The sequence below is a fragment of the Eublepharis macularius genome, chromosome 6 (genome assembly GCF_028583425.1).
Source record: "Eublepharis macularius isolate TG4126 chromosome 6, MPM_Emac_v1.0, whole genome shotgun sequence".
Lineage (NCBI taxonomy): Eukaryota > Metazoa > Chordata > Lepidosauria > Squamata > Eublepharidae > Eublepharis > Eublepharis macularius.
In genome coordinates, this window is record NC_072795.1 from 63,943,405 (window position 1) to 63,963,468 (window position 20,064).

The 20,064-nt window shown below is 47.8% G+C and overlaps 1 protein-coding gene across 1 annotated transcript; it reads left to right on the plus strand.

Moving 5' to 3' along the window:
* The first annotated feature begins 795 nt into the window (after window positions 1-795).
* On the plus strand, window positions 796-19,296 carry LOXL4 (lysyl oxidase like 4). The gene is made up of 15 exons (XM_054983090.1): window positions 796-844; window positions 2,075-2,371; window positions 3,819-3,997; window positions 7,144-7,349; window positions 9,324-9,362; window positions 13,422-13,638; window positions 13,994-14,177; window positions 14,835-14,989; window positions 15,361-15,528; window positions 15,794-15,956; window positions 16,308-16,551; window positions 17,073-17,188; window positions 17,621-17,757; window positions 18,069-18,180; window positions 18,325-19,296. The coding sequence occupies exons 2-15, from the start codon at window positions 2,101-2,103 to the stop codon at window positions 18,393-18,395; spliced, it is 2,262 nt and encodes a 753-aa protein (XP_054839065.1). The 5' UTR covers window positions 796-844; window positions 2,075-2,100; the 3' UTR covers window positions 18,396-19,296.
* The last annotated feature ends 768 nt before the right edge of the window (window positions 19,297-20,064 follow it).

Genomic DNA, 20,064 nt, shown 5'->3' on the forward strand with positions numbered 1-20,064 from the left:
TCTCTTTTGCCTCCATCGCGGTCCTCATCTCGGGTCACCTCCCCTGGCCCGATCCAGGCTCCCGTGACTTTCTCTGTTGCCCGACAGCGGGAAACCCAACCGGTGAAAGTTCCCCGTTACGTCGAGCCGCGGCAGCGACGCTTGCTCGGGCTGCTGAATTTCCGCAACTTCGGAGGGCGCAGGAAGCCTGCCAGGAAAGAGGCGGCCTCCTTGTCCCCGGGCCCTTCGGGGAGACCCCACCTGCCCTCCCGCCCCGGGGCTTGTCCGGGAGCCAGGGGCGGCTGCTTGGATAAAAGGGCTGGGACGGGCCGGCTTCCAGGCAGAGGTGAGCACCCGCGGAGGTGGCGCCTTCCCGGGCTGGCTCGTCCCTGACTCGCGCCGCTGCACAGCCCCACAGACGGCCCGGACCCCCGGCTTCCAAGTGGCTCCCTTGGGCTTGCCCGCGTCCCTCCCGCTTGTCCCGGAGCAGTTGCAGACCCTCCCCTAAGCCCTCGCCTCTGCCCCGGGCGCTGCGGGTGAGTAACGAGGGAGGGGCACGGCGAGCTCAGCTGGCTGCCTTGTCCTTCCGAGCGGACGGGGAGCGTCTCCCCAAGAGGGGAAGGGGGCAGCTGCCGGGCGGTGCCGGCGGAGGAAACGGGATGGGTCCATCTGCGGGTGATGCTTGTTCCCTTGCGGAGGATCAGAGCTGAGAGCAGGCGTGGGAGCCTCCCTGTGAGGCAAGACTGGCCCGCCCCTTCGAGGCAGCTCATAAATTTAGAAAAGCAAAGCACACAAACCTCTCATTTCACCCCAGCGATTGGCAAGGATCCGAGCGAAGAAGGTTGCAGCTCGTCATTCTGTGCGGGTGAGTCGCTGGGATCTTGCCCCGGCCCCGCCTGGACCTGCCTTTCTGTCCCGCAACACCTGTCTACTTATTCCATCCCGCCACATCTATCGAGGTCTTCGTTAACCTTTCCGCCCCTCTCTGCCCGTCCCTCTGCCCCTCGGTCCATTCATCCATGAAGGCTCTATGTGTTTTTCATATTCGTGGACACTGCCCGGTGATGTTAGGAATTTAGCTACTATTAGTAATAGAAGCCCGTCAGATGCTATATGGTATTTGTATACGGTGAGCAGGTGCTTTATTAGATGGCTGTATTAAATTATTGTGATTTAATCTCTGTATATTTTATCTACTGTTGTGACCTGCCCTGAGTCCACTTGCAGGGAGGTGGGATATAAATATAATAAATAATAATAAGTCTGTCTGCCCCTCTGTCAATCCCTCCTTCCCGCCATCTGTTCCCAGTACAGATAACAGCTCCTCAAGTGCAGGTAGCAGAACTTGTGTGTGTCCCGGGCTGGCTATGGAGAGTGGGAGGAAGATGGGAGGGATGTTGAGACAAACAGAGTTTAACAACTGGCAGGGTGTAGTTATTAAAGTGTAGGACTATTTATTTACCTAGATATTTATACTGTACTTTTCTTCGCAATGAAAGCTGACTACGTCAATCTTCCTTCCATTTTAACCTCGATTAGACTGGGAGTCTGTGACTGGCCCAAGGTCACCCAGCAAGCTTCCATGACAGAGCGTGGGTCTAACCTGGGTCTCCCAGATCCTAGTCTGGCACGTTGACTACTACATCATGGGAGTCGTAGGTTCGAATCCCCACTCTGCCATGGAAGCTTGTTGGGTGACTTTGGGCCAGCCACTCTCTTTCAACCTCATAGGGGTGTTGTTATGAGAATAAAATCGAGGAGGGAAGAAGCCACTTTGAGGAGAAAAGTGGGGTATAAATAAATTTTAAAATAGATCGTTTAGTATTACTACTACTTGCTCGAACACCTGAAAACGCTCCCCCTGCCGTCGTGGGGAGATAAGGGGGCTAATTGGTTAGGATTTAGGATTTACATTCCTCTTTCTCCCCTTCTCTGCAGTTTTTGTCTATGCTCTGTAACTTTGGGGGGGGGGGTTCAGGACCTTACCCCATGCTTTACATCTCAAACCTGGGTCCTTGCTGTCTCACCTGACCATGGAGAGTTCTGTTGACCCTTCCTCCAGAAAACTTTTACTCCAATTCCTTCTGCTTCTCAGGTGCACCTCACAGCCTTGGATCAAGGATGCTCCCTGTGCCAGGATACCATCTTTTCTTCTTCCTCCTGGTATGTCAGGCTGTACCAAGCAGGACACAACGTCCACACATTGAGCTGCGGCTGGTGGGGCCCAGGAGCCAACAGGGTGAAGGACGGCTGGAAGTGTTGTACAATGGAGTGTGGGGCACTGTGTGCGATGATGACTTCAACATGATTTCTGCAACTGTGGCATGTCGGGAGCTGGGCTTTGAGGTAGCCGTGAACTGGGCCCATAGTGCCAAGTATGGTCCAGGAGAAGGTAAGAAGGAGCTGTAATAGAAGGTCATAGGAAAGGATGTTGCCAGTCTCCCTTGGAGGCAGGGCTTATCCAATCTGATCCTCAGGGCCTGTTTTTAATAGAAGCGCTCAGTGTGAGACCTTGCAGTACTAACAATGAGTGGTTCTGTGCAGGTGCCCTGTGTGCTTCCTTCCCCACCTAGTAATTACAACCCCACCCCCCACCCCATGCATTTGGCATGTGGGCTCGGGCTTTGGAAGCCAGAGGGTGAGGCTTCATTCATCTTTGCCAATTGACCACTGGTGGGATGGCAGCAATATCAGGGGGGCAGTCAGTAATTCCATTATACAGGGCTGCTGAAAGTCCCCAGAAAAAGCTTCCCTTGGACTCTCCACACAAGTCCCGGACCTACCCCCAAACCATAGGTGTTACTTGTTTTTCTGGGGACTTGGAATGTCTCCCCCCCCCAGGAGCCTGCCTTGCCTTTATGCCAGCACAAATGGCACAACAGGCAAGCAATGGCTGGGGGTTGTGTTTTGCATGCCTTGGCATAATCTCTCATGGGTAGGTCAAACATGTTGCCCACAGTCTATTAGTGGAAACTCCCTGCTTAAGGATTTGCTTTCACTTTGTTTAGTGCCAAGTTCTTTGCCAAGGATAGAAAACTGCCTACCTGGCATTGTACCAGAGGCATGGAACTTAGTTATAGAAATGTACTTGTATAGCACCAGCAGAAGGTAAACTTGTATCCTGGCCAAGAGACAAATGCTAGACCCAGCAGCTTGGCAGGCACATTCAGGGCACTTTACCTGCATTGTGCTTTTCCCTTTGATCAAACCATTCCACCAGGTCTGCAAATATCTCATGGAGGACAGCATGGGAGACCAAAAAGGAGCCCCCATCCATTTGCCTTGTGATGCCCCATCAAATCTGATGCTCCTTCTCAAGGCAGATGCTTTGGCCGGTTTTTTCAAAAAGCCCTGGTCCTGTAATTAGTGATTTGTGAATGGAAAGAGTTTAGAAAGTTTATTTATTTATGTTATTTAGAGACTGCCTTTCTCCCTGAGACCCAAGTCTGATTACATCGCGTAAGTCAATGCAACAAATAGGGAGCACAGGATGAGAGCAGTTCAGCAGACATGAGGGTCTGAGGGCAGCAAAGGCTTTATATGCGAGGGCCAGTACCTTGAACTGGACCCAGTAGCTGAGGGTGGCTAATGGAGTGACTGTACAATAGCTGTACTACGCATGTTTCCACTGGCTCCTGAGAATAACCAAGCTGCAGCATTCTGTACCGACTGGAGCCTCTAAGATGGCTTTGAGGGGAGACCTATGGAGAGTGCTTTGCTTCCCCTAACAAAATACAATAAAAGGCACCTACTTGGGAGCAGGAGGAGGAATTAGGTGGGACAACAACCAGCAGAAAAATTCTGCCAGCACTACTATTTCTGACCCCACGTATCCTCAGGCCCCATCTGGCTGGATAACATGCGCTGCTCTGGCACTGAAAGCTCCGTGGCTGAATGTGAATCCAATGGCTGGGGCGTGAATGACTGCACCCACAATGAAGACAGTGGTGTGGTGTGCGCAGGCCTACAACGACACCACCTTTCTGCCCAAGGACTTGTTCCACACATCCAGCACCAGGTGAGGACACATCATGGGGCAGTGATCCAAGCTTATTCTCCTAATTAGAGATTAATTTGAGGTGGGACTCACTAAGCCGTGGTCAAGGAACCCTAGAGAAGAAAAAGGCTATAGTCATGCAGCCCATATTAGCTTTTCTAGTCTAAAATGGGGCTGGTTTTCCATTCCAGCTTCCAATATAAAGCATATAGTGTTATCACCCTAGAAAAGCCAAGATCTAGAGTGATGCTACTCTGCATCCATCAAGAATCATAGCCAGTTATGCATTTCCTTTTTTATTAGGAGTTCAGACTATGTATTACTTCGGTCTTCTTCTATATTGCTTTCTCTGGAACACGTTTGGTGATTTCTCCTTCTTAGGATCATATTTGAACAAGATGGATTTTTCCAAGTGCCTGGTTTCATTCTCCAACTGCTCCTGAGATGTGGGAATCGATATTGCCTGCTCCCCTTCTGCACTTTGCCATGTCCTATGCATCAAAGGGAATCCCAGACCTTTCTGCTATCACTTTTATGCTTTATAGGGGTTCCCTTCTTCGAAAATCCTCAGAGGAAGTCCCCAGCATATACTGCTCATGGCAGAGAAAGCACGGAGCTTTCAAGACTTACACACCTGCAACTTTGACAAAACAAAGACTCATGACCAATAAGAAGAGCACTAACTGGCATATTATTACTGGAATATTGGAAGATGTTATGGAAAAGAGACTTCCTATCCCCAGGTGCTAAAGTAAACAATAAATGATGGGGAAATTACATGTAGGGAACATGGAGGTTTCCTTTAGTCATCATGGCTAGGAGCCATCGATGGGCCTGTCCTCCATAAATTTGTCTAACCCCCATTTAAAGCCGTCAATACTTGTGGCTATCAAAATATCAACTGGCAGTGAATTCCCCCATTGGACTACTTCTTGAGTAAAGAAGTATTTCCTTTGGTCTGTCCTGAACCAATTTCCCAGGAACTTGATTGGGTGCTTCAGAGTTCTAGTGTTACAGGAGAAAGAGGAAAAAATCTTTCCATCCACTTTCTTTACTCTATACATAATTTTATAGACCTCTATCATGTCTCCCCTTAACCACCACTTTTTCTTTATTGAAAACTGCAAACTCTCCAGCCTTTCCTTGTAGGAAAGTTGTTCCAACCCCTTAATCATCTTTGTCCAGCTCTGCAATATCCTTTTAGAGATATTGCAAACAGAGCTGCACACAGTATTCCAAATGGGCCCACACCATAGCTCTGTTCAAGGGCATTACAATATTGACCACTTTGTTTCAATCCCTTTCCTGATAATTCCAAGCATGGAGTTTTTTCCACTGCAGTTGCACACAGTGGTATTTTTTATGAAGCTTTCCACTAAAACCCTTAAGATCTCTTTCACTCTCAGTCAACTCAGACCCTGTTAGCATGTATTTAAATTTTGGACTTTTTATTCCAATGAGCAACACCTAACACTTACCCACATTGAACTTCATTTGCCATGTGGTTGCCTACTTATCCAATTTAGAAGGATCCTCCTGTAGCTATTCACAAAGCACCTTGCTTTTCACAATATTGAATCATTTGGTATCATTTGCAAACCTGGCTAGTATACTGCTCACTTCCAATTCCAAATAATGTATGAACAATTGAAATAGCACTGGTCCCAGTCCTGATCCTTGTGGAACCCCACTGCCCATATCCCTCTATCGGGGAAATAGTCAATTGATTCCTACTGGCTGCTTCCTGTTGCTTAACCAGTTTTAATCCATAAGAGAACCCATCCTCTTATACCACAATTGCTAAGATTACTTAGGAGTCTTTGGTGAGATACCTTGTCAAAAACCTTTTGGAAGTTCAAATATATGAAGGCTCCTGGATCACCCTTATCCACATGCTTGTTAACCTGTTCAAAGAGTTCCCAAAGGTGGTGAGGCAGGATTTCCTTTGCAGAAGCCATGCTGATTTTCCCTTAGCAGCCTTTGTTCCTCACTGTGCTTAATAATTCTCTTTTTAATAACAGTTTCTGCTAATTTACTTGTAACAGATGGTAAATGAACTGAGCTGTAATTCCTGGATCCTATCGGGAGCCTTTTAAAAAAAATCTGGGTGACATTTCCAGTCTTCCAGCATGAAGACCAGCTCTGTGGAGTCAATTCTTTTGTCAGCCTGAACAATTTTTCCTTTTAGGGTTTTTGGAGGGTTTTTTCATTCTCTTCCCATGGAGAGCTTTTGCTTTTTAAGGCTTTCTCTTTTTCGAGGGACAAGCAGCTCTGGGTGTGGAAGGCCCTATCCTTAGTTCCAGGTCGAAGCTGTTGTGCCTTGCCCTCCTTTTCTCCTAGTTCTCAGGCAAGGGTTGATCAGCCCGCAAGCTTGTGCCCTTCCAGTCTCTCCAACCTTCCCAGATCCTTGAGCAGGTCTCTGTGAAATGACTTTTGTTTACTAGGCAACTGAGCTGTCGCTAGCTGGGCAGGAGGGTGGTAGGGTGGCAATTAGTACTTTAATATCCAGAACAGTTAGCGTGCACGAAGCTTGGTCTCCTAATGGCAACGCTGTTTCCTTCAAGTGTGTTTGCAGTGCATAGCAATTCATGGTTCCTCTCTTCATTTAGAATTGCCCTATAGATTAATGTATTTTTTGCTTATGCACTGCCTCTTTCTGTATCCCATACTATTTGCTGTAGGAGTAGACATTGTTTTTCCATACCCATGCCTTTTACCAATTATTCCTCTGTCATGCAGTTTTTCTCTTGTAGCAGTTTTTCTCTTGTAGCAGTTTTTCTCTTGTAGCATCATGTAATAGTGCCGTCCAATAAACCATGTAATTTGTATCAGTAACACCCCGGCACATGTCTTCCTACTGACAGTCACATAACCACCAGTGTGATAGGAACCCAATAGTAGTGGAAGCCTCCTGCTTAAAGGGGACTATTAATATAGAGATGTATGTTTAAGCGACCACAAGGTTTCTTTTAGTTTTTGACTGCAACATAAAAACACAGCTGCCTTCTGGAATAAGATGCCAGAGGACTCGTTGTTGTTCAAGCTATTTCAACTTTGCTCTGTCATGCCATTCCCCATCCCAGGCCCACACAAAGACATTCTTTAAGCTTTGTTCTAGCACCTGTGGGTGGGTGTATTAACACATATGCCTGCTTATTCTTGGGCAGGGCTGGAAAGTGGAAGAAGTACGGATCAAACCAATATTGGCCCGAGCCAAGCTAAGTTCTCCCATCACAGAAGGTGCTGTGGAGGTAAAACTTCACGGGCGCTGGCGGCAAGTCTGTGATGCTGGCTGGACTCGCAACAACACCCGAGTGATCTGTGGGATGCTGGGCTTCCCTCGCGATGGACGGGTTGCCACAGGATTCTACAGGTAAGAGCTGTATTTGCAGAAGGGCACATTGCCATGCTAATGTGCGATGGTTTCTGTGTGGTGGAACAAGCAATATATACATGCTTATGGGCAAAAAGGATGGTTGCATGAATATGCTCTTGAACAAAATGTAAATTACAGGAGAGCATTGGGTGTACATAGAGTATGTGATTTGTATCTGCATGAATGTGACGCAATGCATTTATATACTAAGGATTGCTGTGTGTGCATGGATGGGTCCTACCACTTTTTTTCTCTATGGACCAACCTACATGTGATATTTCAGACATTTCATAGTTATTAATTTTAACTGCAGAAAGCAGGAGGCGGAAGGGACTATGTATCCAGGACACAGCACAGGGAAAGAGAGATTATCTCCCCCCCATGTCGTTTCCTTGACAAGAAAACCCACCTTCCCCAGCTGTTTTAAGCCCCAGCAGAGGAAAAAGACAGTAAAAATGTGGGTCTCTCTCTCCTCCTTCCTTGTTGTCTTAAAGCAGCTGGGAGAGGCATTTGCAGCTGATAAAATGGCATGGAGGAAAGAGTTAATCCATCTTTTCACAGTGCTGCAGTACAAGCTATATTCTCCCCCTGCTCTGCTGCAGCCCGTGTCTGCTTTGTGTACCTAAAATACATGTCTGAGAACCCGATCACAGAGCTGGACGGTCACATGTCCTTTGGCCCTCTGTCTGGTCTTGCCCCACGGCTCCATCTCCTTTCTCGTGAGAGGCTAGTCCAGGCGAGGAAGCTCCGGTGTCCCATTCTGGAAGCTCTCCATGCCCCTGTTTGCTCCCATCCCTCCTCGTGGCCCCACCCACCATTCTCTCTCTAAATACAGTTCTGCAATGAGCAGGTGTGGGTGCCAGGGCCATCTCACCATGGGGATCAGCCAAACCGCAGTGGAGAAATTACAGAGAAGACTGGGTGGCTGACCCAGGCAGCTTCTCAGGCAGAAGCAGAACTTGCTGTTTCTGGCTCTGTGGGATTTGCTCCCAGGCATCACCCCTAGAGCCACAGAGTTTTTGGAGCTCAAGTGAGGCATGAACAGAGAGAGATCTTTCCTCCCTGACCTCACGTGGGCAACGATTTAGCTAATGGTGACAGCAGCACAGGTACAGCAAGCCCTTCGGCATGCTGGTACACATCCCTTCCCACAGGCAGACCAAGTTGCTAGTTTTGTTTGTTTGTCTCTTTTCTACCCCACCTTGTCCCCAGTGGGGGTATAAAGCAGCTTCCACTGTTCTCCTCTGCATTTTATCCTCACAGCAACCCCGTGAGGAAGTTAGGCAGAAAGTGTGACTGGCCCAAGATAATCCAGCAAGCTTTCATAGAGCAGCAGTGATTCGAACCTGGGTGTCCCAGGCTCTAGTCTGACACACTAACCACTACACAGCATTTATGGGTGCCAACCTCCAGGTGGGCCCTGAAGTTCTCACAGAGTTTCAACTGGTCTCCAGAGGACAGAGATAAGAAAACAGCAGCTTTAGAAGGTGGGCTCTATGGCATCACATTCCTGCTGAGCTCTTCCCCATCCTTAAACTCCACCTTCTGCAGACACCAGGCTGGCTGGACCACTCATCAGTTTCTTCAATATTTTCCACAGCCATAGGGTTGGCTTTTAGGCATATCAATGTAAACTCTAAAGAGTCCAGAAGTGTGGGTGGCAGGGGAGGGGTGTGCTTTGGAACAGCATTTAAAGTGAGCCACTTGCTGTGTGTGGAACTATCATGTCTCCCAGAGGGTAAAAGGGGGCATGCAGGAGTGCTATTGCACCACTGTATATTTCTATCTATTAAAACATGTGTCCCAACTTCATTATGAGCCTTTAAAAATGCCTTAGTCAAAATGCCTCTTTGAGTCTGCACAGAAACAGCTCGGTGGCAACTCTGGTCATATACAGCAAGGTGCTCTCAGCAGCAGCAGCCTTTTGCATGAATGTTTGTCCTTCTCACTTCCATTCTTCTTGACTTACAGGAAACTATGGACCCAGAAGCTGAAGGATCCAAGCTCCAGGTGAGGTGCTGGCTGGCCTTGTACTTCTACCTTGAAACATTTGAAAGCTGAATGGGCATCCTATCTATAGGGTAGAATGGCCCAGAGTCAAGCTATACGCTACGATTAGGGCTGGGTTCCACTAACAAGCATCAAGAACTACATGCAGAAGTTCTAGATGGGAAAGGTTTGACACAGGGGTGTCTACTCTGGGTTGGGAAATCCCTGGAGATTTGGGGTGGGGCCTGGGGAGGGTGGGGTTTGGAGACAGAAAGGGATCACAGCATAGAAAAAGAACATAGAAACATAGAGTGGAAGGGATCCAAAGGATCATCTAGTTCAGTCCCCTGCCCAATGCAGGAAATTCGCAGCTATTCCCCCTTACATCCCCCAGCGACCCCTGCTCTATGCCCAGAGGAAGGCAAAAAACTCCATGATCCCAGGCCAATATGGCCTGAAGGAAAATTCTTTCTTGATCCCAAAGTGGCGATCAACATTACCCTGAGCATATAAGAAAGGGCTATGAGAATTGAGCACTGGCTCATCCCTTCATGCACTCTCTTTCCTGATCTGTGTATATTCATATGGAGTCAGAGAATCATCATAGCTGCCAGGTACCCATCTAGCATCTTCTTGAACACCTCCAAGGAGGGAAAACCCACCACCTCCTGAGGAAACCTGTTCCAATGAAGAGCCACTCTGTCAGAAGTTCTTGCTAATGTTTAGCCAAAAACTCTTTTGTTTTAATTTATTTTGTTTTAATTTAAACCTGTAGTTTCTGGTCCAACCTGCTGGGGCAACAGAAAACAACTCTGCTCCATCCTCTGTGACAGCCCTTCAAATATCTGAAGAAGGCTATGATATCTCCTCTCAGTCACCTCCTCTCTAGGCTAAACATACCCAGCTCTTTCAGGCTTTCCTCTTTCAACTTTGTCTTCAGACTCCTCACCATCTTTGTTGCCTTCTTTTGGACACATTCCAGCTTGTCAACATCCTTCTTAAACTGTGGTGCCCAAAACTGTACACATTACTCCAAGTGAGATCTAACCTGAGCAGAGTAAAGCTATACCATCACTTCACATAATCTGGACACTATACTTCTGTCGATACAGCCTACAATCACAGCAGCCTTTTAGCTACTGCATCACACTGCTGACATATGTTCAGCGGATGATCTACTAAGACCCCTCGATCCTTTTCACATGTACTATTGCCAAGACAAGTCTCGCCCATCTTCTAAGTATGCCTTTGATTTTTCCTACCTAAATGCAGAACTTTGCATTTATCACTGTTGAAATTCATTTTATTAGTTTTAGCCCAATTTTCTAGCCTGTCAAGATGAATCTTGCTTCTGTCTTCTACTATATTTGCCACCACTTCCAATCTAGCAATCTGCATATTCAATAAACATCCCCTCTGTTCCTTCACCCAAGTCATTTATAGAGATGTTGAGCAACATAGGACCCAAGACAGATCCCTGAGACATTCCACTTGTCACTCCTTTCCAAGAGGATGAGGAATCACTAACAAGCACCCTTTGGGTGCAATCTGTCAACCAGTTACAAATTCACATAATAGTAATTGGATTCAAACCACATTTTGCCAACTTGTCAACAAGAATATCATGTGGCACCTTATCAAAAGCCTTACTGAAATAAAGATAAACTGTGTCCACGGCATTCCTCTGATCCACCAAAGCAGCAACTTTCTCAGAAAAGGAGATAAGGTTAGTGTGACAAGACTTGTTCTTGAGGAACTCACGCTGGCTCTTAGTAATCACAGCAGCTGTCTTCTAAACAATCATTTGTTCCAAGACCTTTCCAACTATGGATGTCAAGATGAAAGGTCAATAGCTACCCAGACCTTCCTTTTTCCCTTTCTTGAAGATGGGGACAACATTTGCCCACCTCCAGTTTTCTGGCATCACACCTGTTCTCCAAGAACTCTCAAAGATGACAGACAGATGCTCTGCAATTACATCAGCAAGTTCCTTTTGTACCCTAGGGTGCAATTCATTTGTCCCCAAGGACTTGATTTCATTTAAAGAAGCTAGGTGTTTATGTTCCACCCTGATGTCTATACTAGGCTGCAATTCCCTTCCTTCCTTGCGTGTTCTCTTTTTGCCACGGTGAGCACAGTTCCCTTTGCAAGTGAAGACAGAGGCAAAGTAGGAATGGAGAAGAACTGCCCTCTATTTATCACTTGTTAAAATCTCACTTTCTTCTCCCTGCAGTGGGCCTATCACTTCTTTATTCTTTTTTCTGCTCTGAACATAACTAAAGAACCCTTTTTTGTTGGGTTTAGCATCTCTCAATATGAGCTTAAGCTCGTACTGAGCGTTAGCCTTTCTAACTCTCTCTCTACAAGAACTGGCAAGTTGTTTATATTTATCCTTGGTTATACAGTCCTGCTTCCATTTCTTAAGTGTGTCTTCTTAAATTTTCAGATCTTTAGAAAGCTGTTTATGGAGCCACCCTGGCTCCTTTAGGTCCCTCTCATTTTTCCTTCTCATTTATGTTAGCGCCTTCAATATCTCACCTTTAAGAAAATCCCACTCATCTTGAACTCCTTTCTCCTTGCGTATTTCTGGCCATGGGATTCCCCCCAGCGTCACTTTGAATTTGTTAAAATGAGCTTTTCTAAAATCCAACCTAGATGTCTGACTAAGTTCAGCTTTTCCCTTACCCAAGATCTTAAACTCCAAAATCACATGGTCACTATTACCCAGGGTCCCCACTACTTTCACCTCATCAAGCAGTTCTACCCTGTTGGTAAGAGTCCAGTTCAAGACAGCAGACCCTTTTGTTTCCTTCTCCATTTTCTGGAAGATGAAATTGTCAGCAAGACATGTCAAGAATTTATTAAACCTTACATTTTTAGCAGAGTTTGACTTCCAACAGAAGCTTTAGTAATGCCTAGGCCATAGTTCCCTTCTGTATTAAGACTTCAAGTTCCTCATGTTTGTTTCCCATACTCTGCACATTGGTGTAGAGACATCAGATCTCATTGTTTATGTGCCTGGAGTGCTTCATATTTGTCCTCATCTGCAAATTAGTGGGGCTCTGAACCTATGCTGCTCCCCGCTCATTACTAGCACTCTTATCACTAGTAATTGGTATCATACTAGTTTGGGTTTTTTAATCTTCCTCCCCCACAGGATTTTGTTTAAAAGCCTTCCTTATCAGATTTGTGAGGCTCCTGCCAAACACATTTTTTCCTACCCATGGTATAATGCCATAGAGTCCATCTTCCAAAGCATCCATTTTCCCCCAGGGGGGTCTGATCTCTGTACTCTGGAGATCAGCTGTAATTCTAGGAGAACTTCAGGCCCCACCTAGAGGATGTAGATCCAGAGGAGTTAGCCGTGTTAGTCTGTAGTAGCAAAATCAAAAAGAGTCCAGTAGCACCTTTAAGACTAACCAACTTTATTGTAGCATAAGCTTTCGAGAATCACAGTTCTCTTCTCAGATGCATGGAAGGCAAGAAGAAACTGGTCAGATATAGAGGAGGAGAGGGGAGGGCGGAGTAGGTGCAAACAGCTCCTTCTGATATGGAGATCAGTTTGCTTCTGTAAAGGAAATCAGTTACTTTTGATAATGAGATAACCATTCATAGTCCCTATTCAGTCCCAGCTTGACAGAGTCAAATTTACATATGAATTCCAATTCAGCAGCTAGAGGATGGCAACCCTAGTCAGATGTAAAGTAGAGCCACATTGAGGTGTGGGTGATGGAGATTCATTCATTGTCCCTGTTCCATTGGCTAATATTGTGGTTGCTTCCCATGGGTTTCAGCAGTGAATTCTCCAAGCACTAGAGCAGAATGCCACCTTCCCCCCAGGGTTGCCAGCTCTGGGCTGTGAAATTCCTGGAGATCTTGAGGGTACAGCCAGGGAAGGGTGGGTTTAGGAGGGGAGGGAACTCAGCAGGGTATAATACCATACAGTCCACCCCCACAAAATAACCATTTTCTCTGTCATCTTGAAATCAGTTGTAATTCCAGGAGATCTCCAGCCACCACCTGGAAGTTGGCAATCCTGCTCCCCCCAACCCACAGTCAGCTCCATGCCTTGTTTTGCAGCTTAAGAAGTCTAAGTGAAAAGAACACATTCTGGATCCACCGGATCAACTGCCAGGGTACTGAAGCCCATCTTGGCAAATGCAAGCTGCACGTGGGGCCAAAGATTCGACATCAACCTGCCTGCCCCCGCGGCATGCATGCCCTGATCAGCTGTATTCCCGGCCCTGCATTCCAGTCTAACACAGCCAGAATGCCTGACCCAGTTCAGCCCCCAAAGGTAAGTTAAAGAAGCATATATTCCCCACACTGGGTAGAGTTAGGGTCCCATACGTCCTGTGAAGTGTGGCAGGTCTCAGGTAGAGAAAGTTCTTTTCCAATGCCTCCTTCACTCTGGAACTGTCTGTCTGCAAAACCAGGGCTGTACATGACCCTGGCCCATCTTGAGGACAGCAGCACTGGCCGTACTATTGAGTTCCGGTACTTGCTGTTGAGACAAAGCCAGGGACGTTTTCTCCTTGCTTCCCTGTGCTTGCTGCCTTTGGGGAGGTGAGGTATACCACAGTCATCCAGATGCACACGTGCAGCCCCAGTGTCTCTTTCCTTGCTACTAATCTGTCTTTTCACCCATGCAGCAACCCCAGGTGCGTCTCCGTGCAGGTGCACAAGTAGGTGAAGGGCGTGTGGAAGTGTTGCTGAATGGCCAGTGGGGCACAGTCTGTGACGATGGCTGGGACCTGACTGCTGCCAGTGTGGTGTGTCGACAGCTGGGATATGGGACAGCACAGGAAGCTCTTTCTGGGGCCCAGCTGGGTCAAGGTGAGTAGAGCGGGGAATGGGTGGGGATTATGTGGGAAGGACGAAGCAGGATCATGAAGCTTGACTACTTGTCATATGAAGAAGGGTCTACAGGAAAGGCTGCCCGTTCTTGACAAGCTGCTCCACCATGTTCCATGGAATCATCCACCGAAGGAACATGGAATATTCAGCTTGCAAGCCTATTTTTATTGTTAAATTGCAGCCATGGGTGGGGCGCAGGGGGATAGCCTTTCCTCCTATCCTGTTTTCTTACCTTGAAGTGATTCCCTGGAGCTCCTATTTACCCCGCTGGAGGAAACACACAGGCAACCTGTTCCCTCCATCCCTCCCCCATCCAACTCTCCCATGTTTCCATTTACCGTCTGACAAAAATCTATAGTGTAGATCCATCAACAGCTCTCTTACTGTCTTGTCCAATTTGCATCTGAGAACTTGTGTTTCTGGGGCGTCTGAATATGGAACAGGAAAAGATAAAATAAAGGGAATCCTGGGATGAGTGCAGAATGGGAGAGTTAACAGAGGCAGACATAACTGGTGTTGGAATAAGGATGGACAAGCAGCAGTGGGTGGAGGAAACAGGAAGGACCATAATGTAAAAGGCATGATACAGCCTGGTGCCTGCCTAGCCGTCTCTATTGAGAGCAACTCCTATTACAGGTCTGGGTCCCATTCACTTGACTAGAGTGAAGTGTAGGGGCTACGAGCGTTCTCTGGCAGAGTGCAGCTACCAAGAAGCAATCCAGAGTGGGTGCCGGCATGAAGCTGATGCTGCTGTCCGCTGTAACGTACCCCAAACAGATGCCCGTCAGAAGGTGAGACACGATACCTTGATCACACAATCCTATAACCAGCAAACCAAGAATGAGGTACTTTTCTACTGGTCCCAGGTAATGGGAGAGTACTTGAGAAAGTACCACTGTCTGAACCTGAGCTTGGGCCTGAATGGAAGGCTGCTAGAGTACTCAAAGAGCCTTTGGCAGACTGTGATGAAAAACTTCTGTCACTTGGGTCAAACCAAGAGGCAGTATGTCCCTGGATTGACTTGTGCTTCCTTGTGGATCTTGAGCCTTGCTTCTCAGAACCCTTGGGGGTGCTTGTGATGCCTTGCGCACAGCTGTTACATACTCTTTTCATGCCACATTTTATCTGCTCTGTCTGATTGAGTCATTTCCCTACATTTCAGATACGTCTGGCTGGTGGCCGCAGTCCAGAAGAAGGAGTAGTGGAAATCTTAGTTCCCAGGGGAAGGACCTCACGCTGGGGCACAGTGTGTGGGGAACACTGGGGACTTAAGGAGGCCATGGTTGTGTGCCGTCAAATGGGGCTTGGCTTTGCTAGTCATGCTCTTCAGGTGAGTGATTGCCCCCGAAGGAAGATCATGCCTTGAAAATTCAGGAGATACAGGTGTGGTTGGTTTACCCAGTAACAGAGGGGGATCGTGATGGAAGAAGGGCTTTCTGTCTAGGGACTGGATGGGGCTGGAGAGGGGTTGGAGGGAAAACATTGGCTCTATGATGCAGGCTTGAAACTTAGTGCCTGAAGTCTGTGCATTTGGGACTTGCTTGAAGCTCTTGGTGAGTTTCTGCCCAGCACAGCTTCCTTTATTCTCTTTGCAGGAGACGTGGTACTGGCAGGGTAATTCTGATGCTTCTGAAGTGGTGCTGAGTGGTGTGCGCTGTAAAGGCACTGAACTCTCCATCCTACAGTGCCAGCATCATGGGCCTGTGCATTGCCCAACTGGAGGGGGGCGCTTTGCTGCAGGAGTCACCTGCACTAGCAGTGAGTGGAAATGGACCAGCATGTGTGTGCTAGGAACTAGGATTCTGGGATATGGCAGCAGTCTATGGGGGCAAGGCATGCAAAGCCGGAGTTTTAACTCGGGGGATGAGAGACTTGCCTCATGTTATGTCAAGGCATGGCGGACTTGTTCAAATTAATGCAGCGTGAGTTCAAAAAGCCACCATGGAAGTGCCTTATGGGGGGACTAGAGAGGCTGCATTCGGAGCATCTCGTTCATCAGCCTGCAAAGCTCCTCCTACCATACACAGCATTTGGGCAGTCTTGCATTGCACGGATGGAGGTGGTATGTGGCATCCTTTATATATTCTTTTACTCTTTTTCTTCCTGCAGGTGCCCCAGATCTGATCATGAATGCCCAATTGGTACAGGAGACAGCTTATCTAGAGGACCGTCCATTGGACATGCTGTACTGCGCTCATGAGGAAGGCTGCCTTTCTGCCTCCGCGGACCACATGCAGTGGCCCTATGGCCATCGGCGCCTGCTGCGCTTCTCCTCACAGATCCACAACCTAGGCCGGGCTGACTTCCTGCCAAAAACTGGTCGCCATGCATGGATCTGGCACCAATGCCACAGGTAGAGGGTGCTTTTCTCCCACCACACAGCATGGCCAGTGCTATACCAGTGCCATAAATATTTGAGGAATGCTGATGCCCGCTTGTGCACATGTCCACATGGGAGCAGCCAGCCAGATGCCTTCAACCTGTTATTAGTTTCTTCTCCCTCCCTATGTATGTTTACAGTTGTGATCCGGACTGCCTCCCCCCACACCCGGTCCTGGCTGCTTCCTCTCCTTGTGAGAAGAGGCTCACATGGCTCAAAGAGAAGCATCCCACCCTGGCCAATTCTTTTGTGGTAGGAGCTCAGTTTGCAGCAGCAGGGAAAATAGCAACACACACGCACCAGGGTTGTCATTATGGGTGAGCTTACAGGCAGAGCTATAATAGTAACTGAGCTGAAAGCCGCACCTAACCTACCCGCCCAGGGATTTCTTCTCCACCACCACCCCCATGAATAGGGATCACATCTGGCACCTTTTCAGCCTACTTCTTCCTAGTTTTTAAAATTTCCTTGTGTACCTTCCATTCTTCCTACAGACACTACCACAGTATTGAGGTTTTCACCCACTATGACCTGTTGACGCTCAATGGCTCCAAGGTGGCTGAGGGGCACAAGGCCAGCTTCTGTCTAGAGGACACCAACTGCCCAGATGGTAAGGGAGCAGTGGCAGAAGAGTTAAATGTTTATACCCCCTTTTCTCCTCCCTAGGGACACAAAGCAGTTTACAACATTATTCTCCCCTCCTTCATTTTTTTGTTTGCAATAATTCTGTAAGAGTGACTGGCCCCAAATCATCTGATAAGCTTTATGGCAGAGTGAGGATTCAAACCTGGGGCTTCCAGATCCTAGCCTGACACTATAACCACTACACCATGCTGGCTCCAGTTAAAGACCAGAGTGAGTCTGGCGTTGCTTCTGCCCCATTTCCATACTAAACTACATCACCTTCTGCCAGCACTCCAACAGGACAGGTACACAGCGACCCTTGCCAGCAGAGGTGTCATAGGAGAGAAAAGTATGATAAAGCCTATTCTTCAACTCTTGCTTTCCTCACAGTTCTGTAATGCTATTATCCTCTGTACAGGACTGCATCGGCGTTTTGCCTGTGCTAACTTTGGAGAACAGGGCGTCAGTGCAGGCTGCTGGGACACATACAGGCATGACATTGACTGCCAGTGGGTGGACATCACTGATGTGGCCCCTGGAAGTTACATATTCCAGGTAAGACTGGAAAGGAGGGCTGCATGGCTAGACCTGGTGGCAGGACCATCCTCTCTCTCTCTCCGTGGGACTCTTCTGGCAGTGGAGTCCCTATGGCAGGGAGCCGCCACCTGTTGATGCAGCAACAGATGCTGCAGGCTGAGGAAGATGCAAGTTATTTTACTCTGCTTTTGGCTTCTATGGAAGCTGCATTACAGGATATGGACAAATTCCTGTTCAGCCTGGAATCATAGGGGTGTCAAATGTTTCTCTTCCAGAGTTCCTTCAACTATACATACAGTAATTTCTCCCCCTACTTACTTCTCTACCAGGTGGTTGTGAATCCCAAGCATGAGGTAGCAGAATCAGACTTCTCCAACAATGTTCTTCGCTGCCAGTGTCAGTATGACGGAAACCGCATATGGCTGCATAGGTGTCATACAGGTGAGAAAGCAAAAATAAGGACCCTTGGTTGAGGTTGGGAGAGAAACTGTGGACCAGTGTCCTATACTACAGAACAGATAATGCCAGTGCCGGCTGGGTTACTAACCCAGAACTGCTTTCCACCCCCATCAATCTCTCTTGTAGGTGATGCATATGGTGCCAACATAGAATGGGATGAAGAAGCACAGCAGAGACTGACCAGTAACCTTGTGTAAGGCAAAGGCTCCCCCAAGGATTTAGGGTCCTTGCAGGACCTTGGGGCCAGACTTACTTACAGCTTGGAGCAGCCCAGCAAGGGAAACAGCTGACACTGTCTGGCAGGAGAACTACAGAAGGCTGAAAAGTTAGCTGTATGCCTCCCTTTATCACCATCCCACCTTCTGGTTTGAGGCTGATGCTCGGCAACAACACCCAAAGTCAAACGTCCTTGCTGTGCCTGTTGCCTCTTTGTCTGCTTATTGAAGCCCACCCTGATCTGTTTTTTTTTTTTAATGTATTGAGCTTAGCAGCCATGGACAGATATGAAGCTGTAATGGGGGGAGGGGCTACAGTATTTCACAAGGCCCAGGGCAAGGGAGTAGCATGACTATGAAGAGGTACCATCCTCTTGCTTCTCTGCAGAAGGGGTGTATCATAGCAGCCCATCCCAGAAAAACTACCTCAATCTGCCCTTCACGCTGGAGGACTGGATCTCAGGACCATGGTTCAACTTGACCCCCTTTTACCCCACCCACTTAGCATCCCTCATGCTGTAAGGCTAAGATCCTATACATTGGCACAGAAAATCTACCTCCCTATTATAAGCGTAGATATCTGTGAAGCCCAGAAATCGCCCTTATGTTTGGTCATCATCCAAGGCAAAGGATACAGAGAAGTCACCCACATCGCAGGAACAGTTTGCTTGTCTCAGGCTTATAGAAATATTAAAGGAGTGGGGGGAAAGGGTCTAATATCTGTGGAGCTATTTGAACTGTAATTAATTGTCGGAACCCCCACACAGAGGGTCCGTTATTCACCTCAGGGAGGGGGTCACAGTCACCCTTCAACAGAAACAACAAAATATGTTCTCCCCTTCCACATTTCATTGAGCTGTCAATAAAGGCTTTTTGAACCAAATCGTTGTGCTTACAAAGTGGAGCGAAAATATAAAGATACACAAGTGTGCAAAGCCTCATTTCTGCACTTGCTTCTCATTGACTCAGCATTCTTCCTGTGAGGCAAAGCAGCACATCAAGCAGGAAGTGACCAAGGGGAAAAGCCTACTCGTGAGGGTAAAAAAAGAGGGAGAGCATCCCAGGAGCAGCAGTAAACACAAGGCAGTCCCTGTCCAAAGAACAGGCCTTTAGCATGGACTGAGTGGAGCAAAAGAGCAGCTAACAAATAAGAGGAACTCAGTCCTCCCCACAAGCATCTTATGAGGGGGGCTGATCTGCTGTCACATACTTAAGGGTGACAGGGTGGGCCTAATGTTTGGCCACAGGCACAACCTTAGCATAATGCAAAGGAAAGTCAGGCAAAGTGATGCTTGCCCCAGCACATGCCATTGCAGCACTCTTTCCATCAACAGCAAAGCCTGGATAAATGGCAGACGGACAGCAGCAGCTTGCAATCCATCAGGCACTGTGGGTTGTGGGAGGGGGCAGCCCCCAGGCCTGTGTCAAAGAATGAAGAGGAACGGTCGGGCATGATTTATGACTGCCTGCAGCAAAGCCAAGACCCTGCGGCCTTATCGATCCTCAGCACCGCAGCAGAGTTATGCCAAGACCAGAGTTCCCCCCGTACCTGTCCTGTTGCCCTTTGCCTTGCTGCCGAATTCCATAGGCTTGCCTCTCTCTGCTCCAAAGCCACAAAACAAATCCATACGCCCCCAAACTTTGCTGAAGT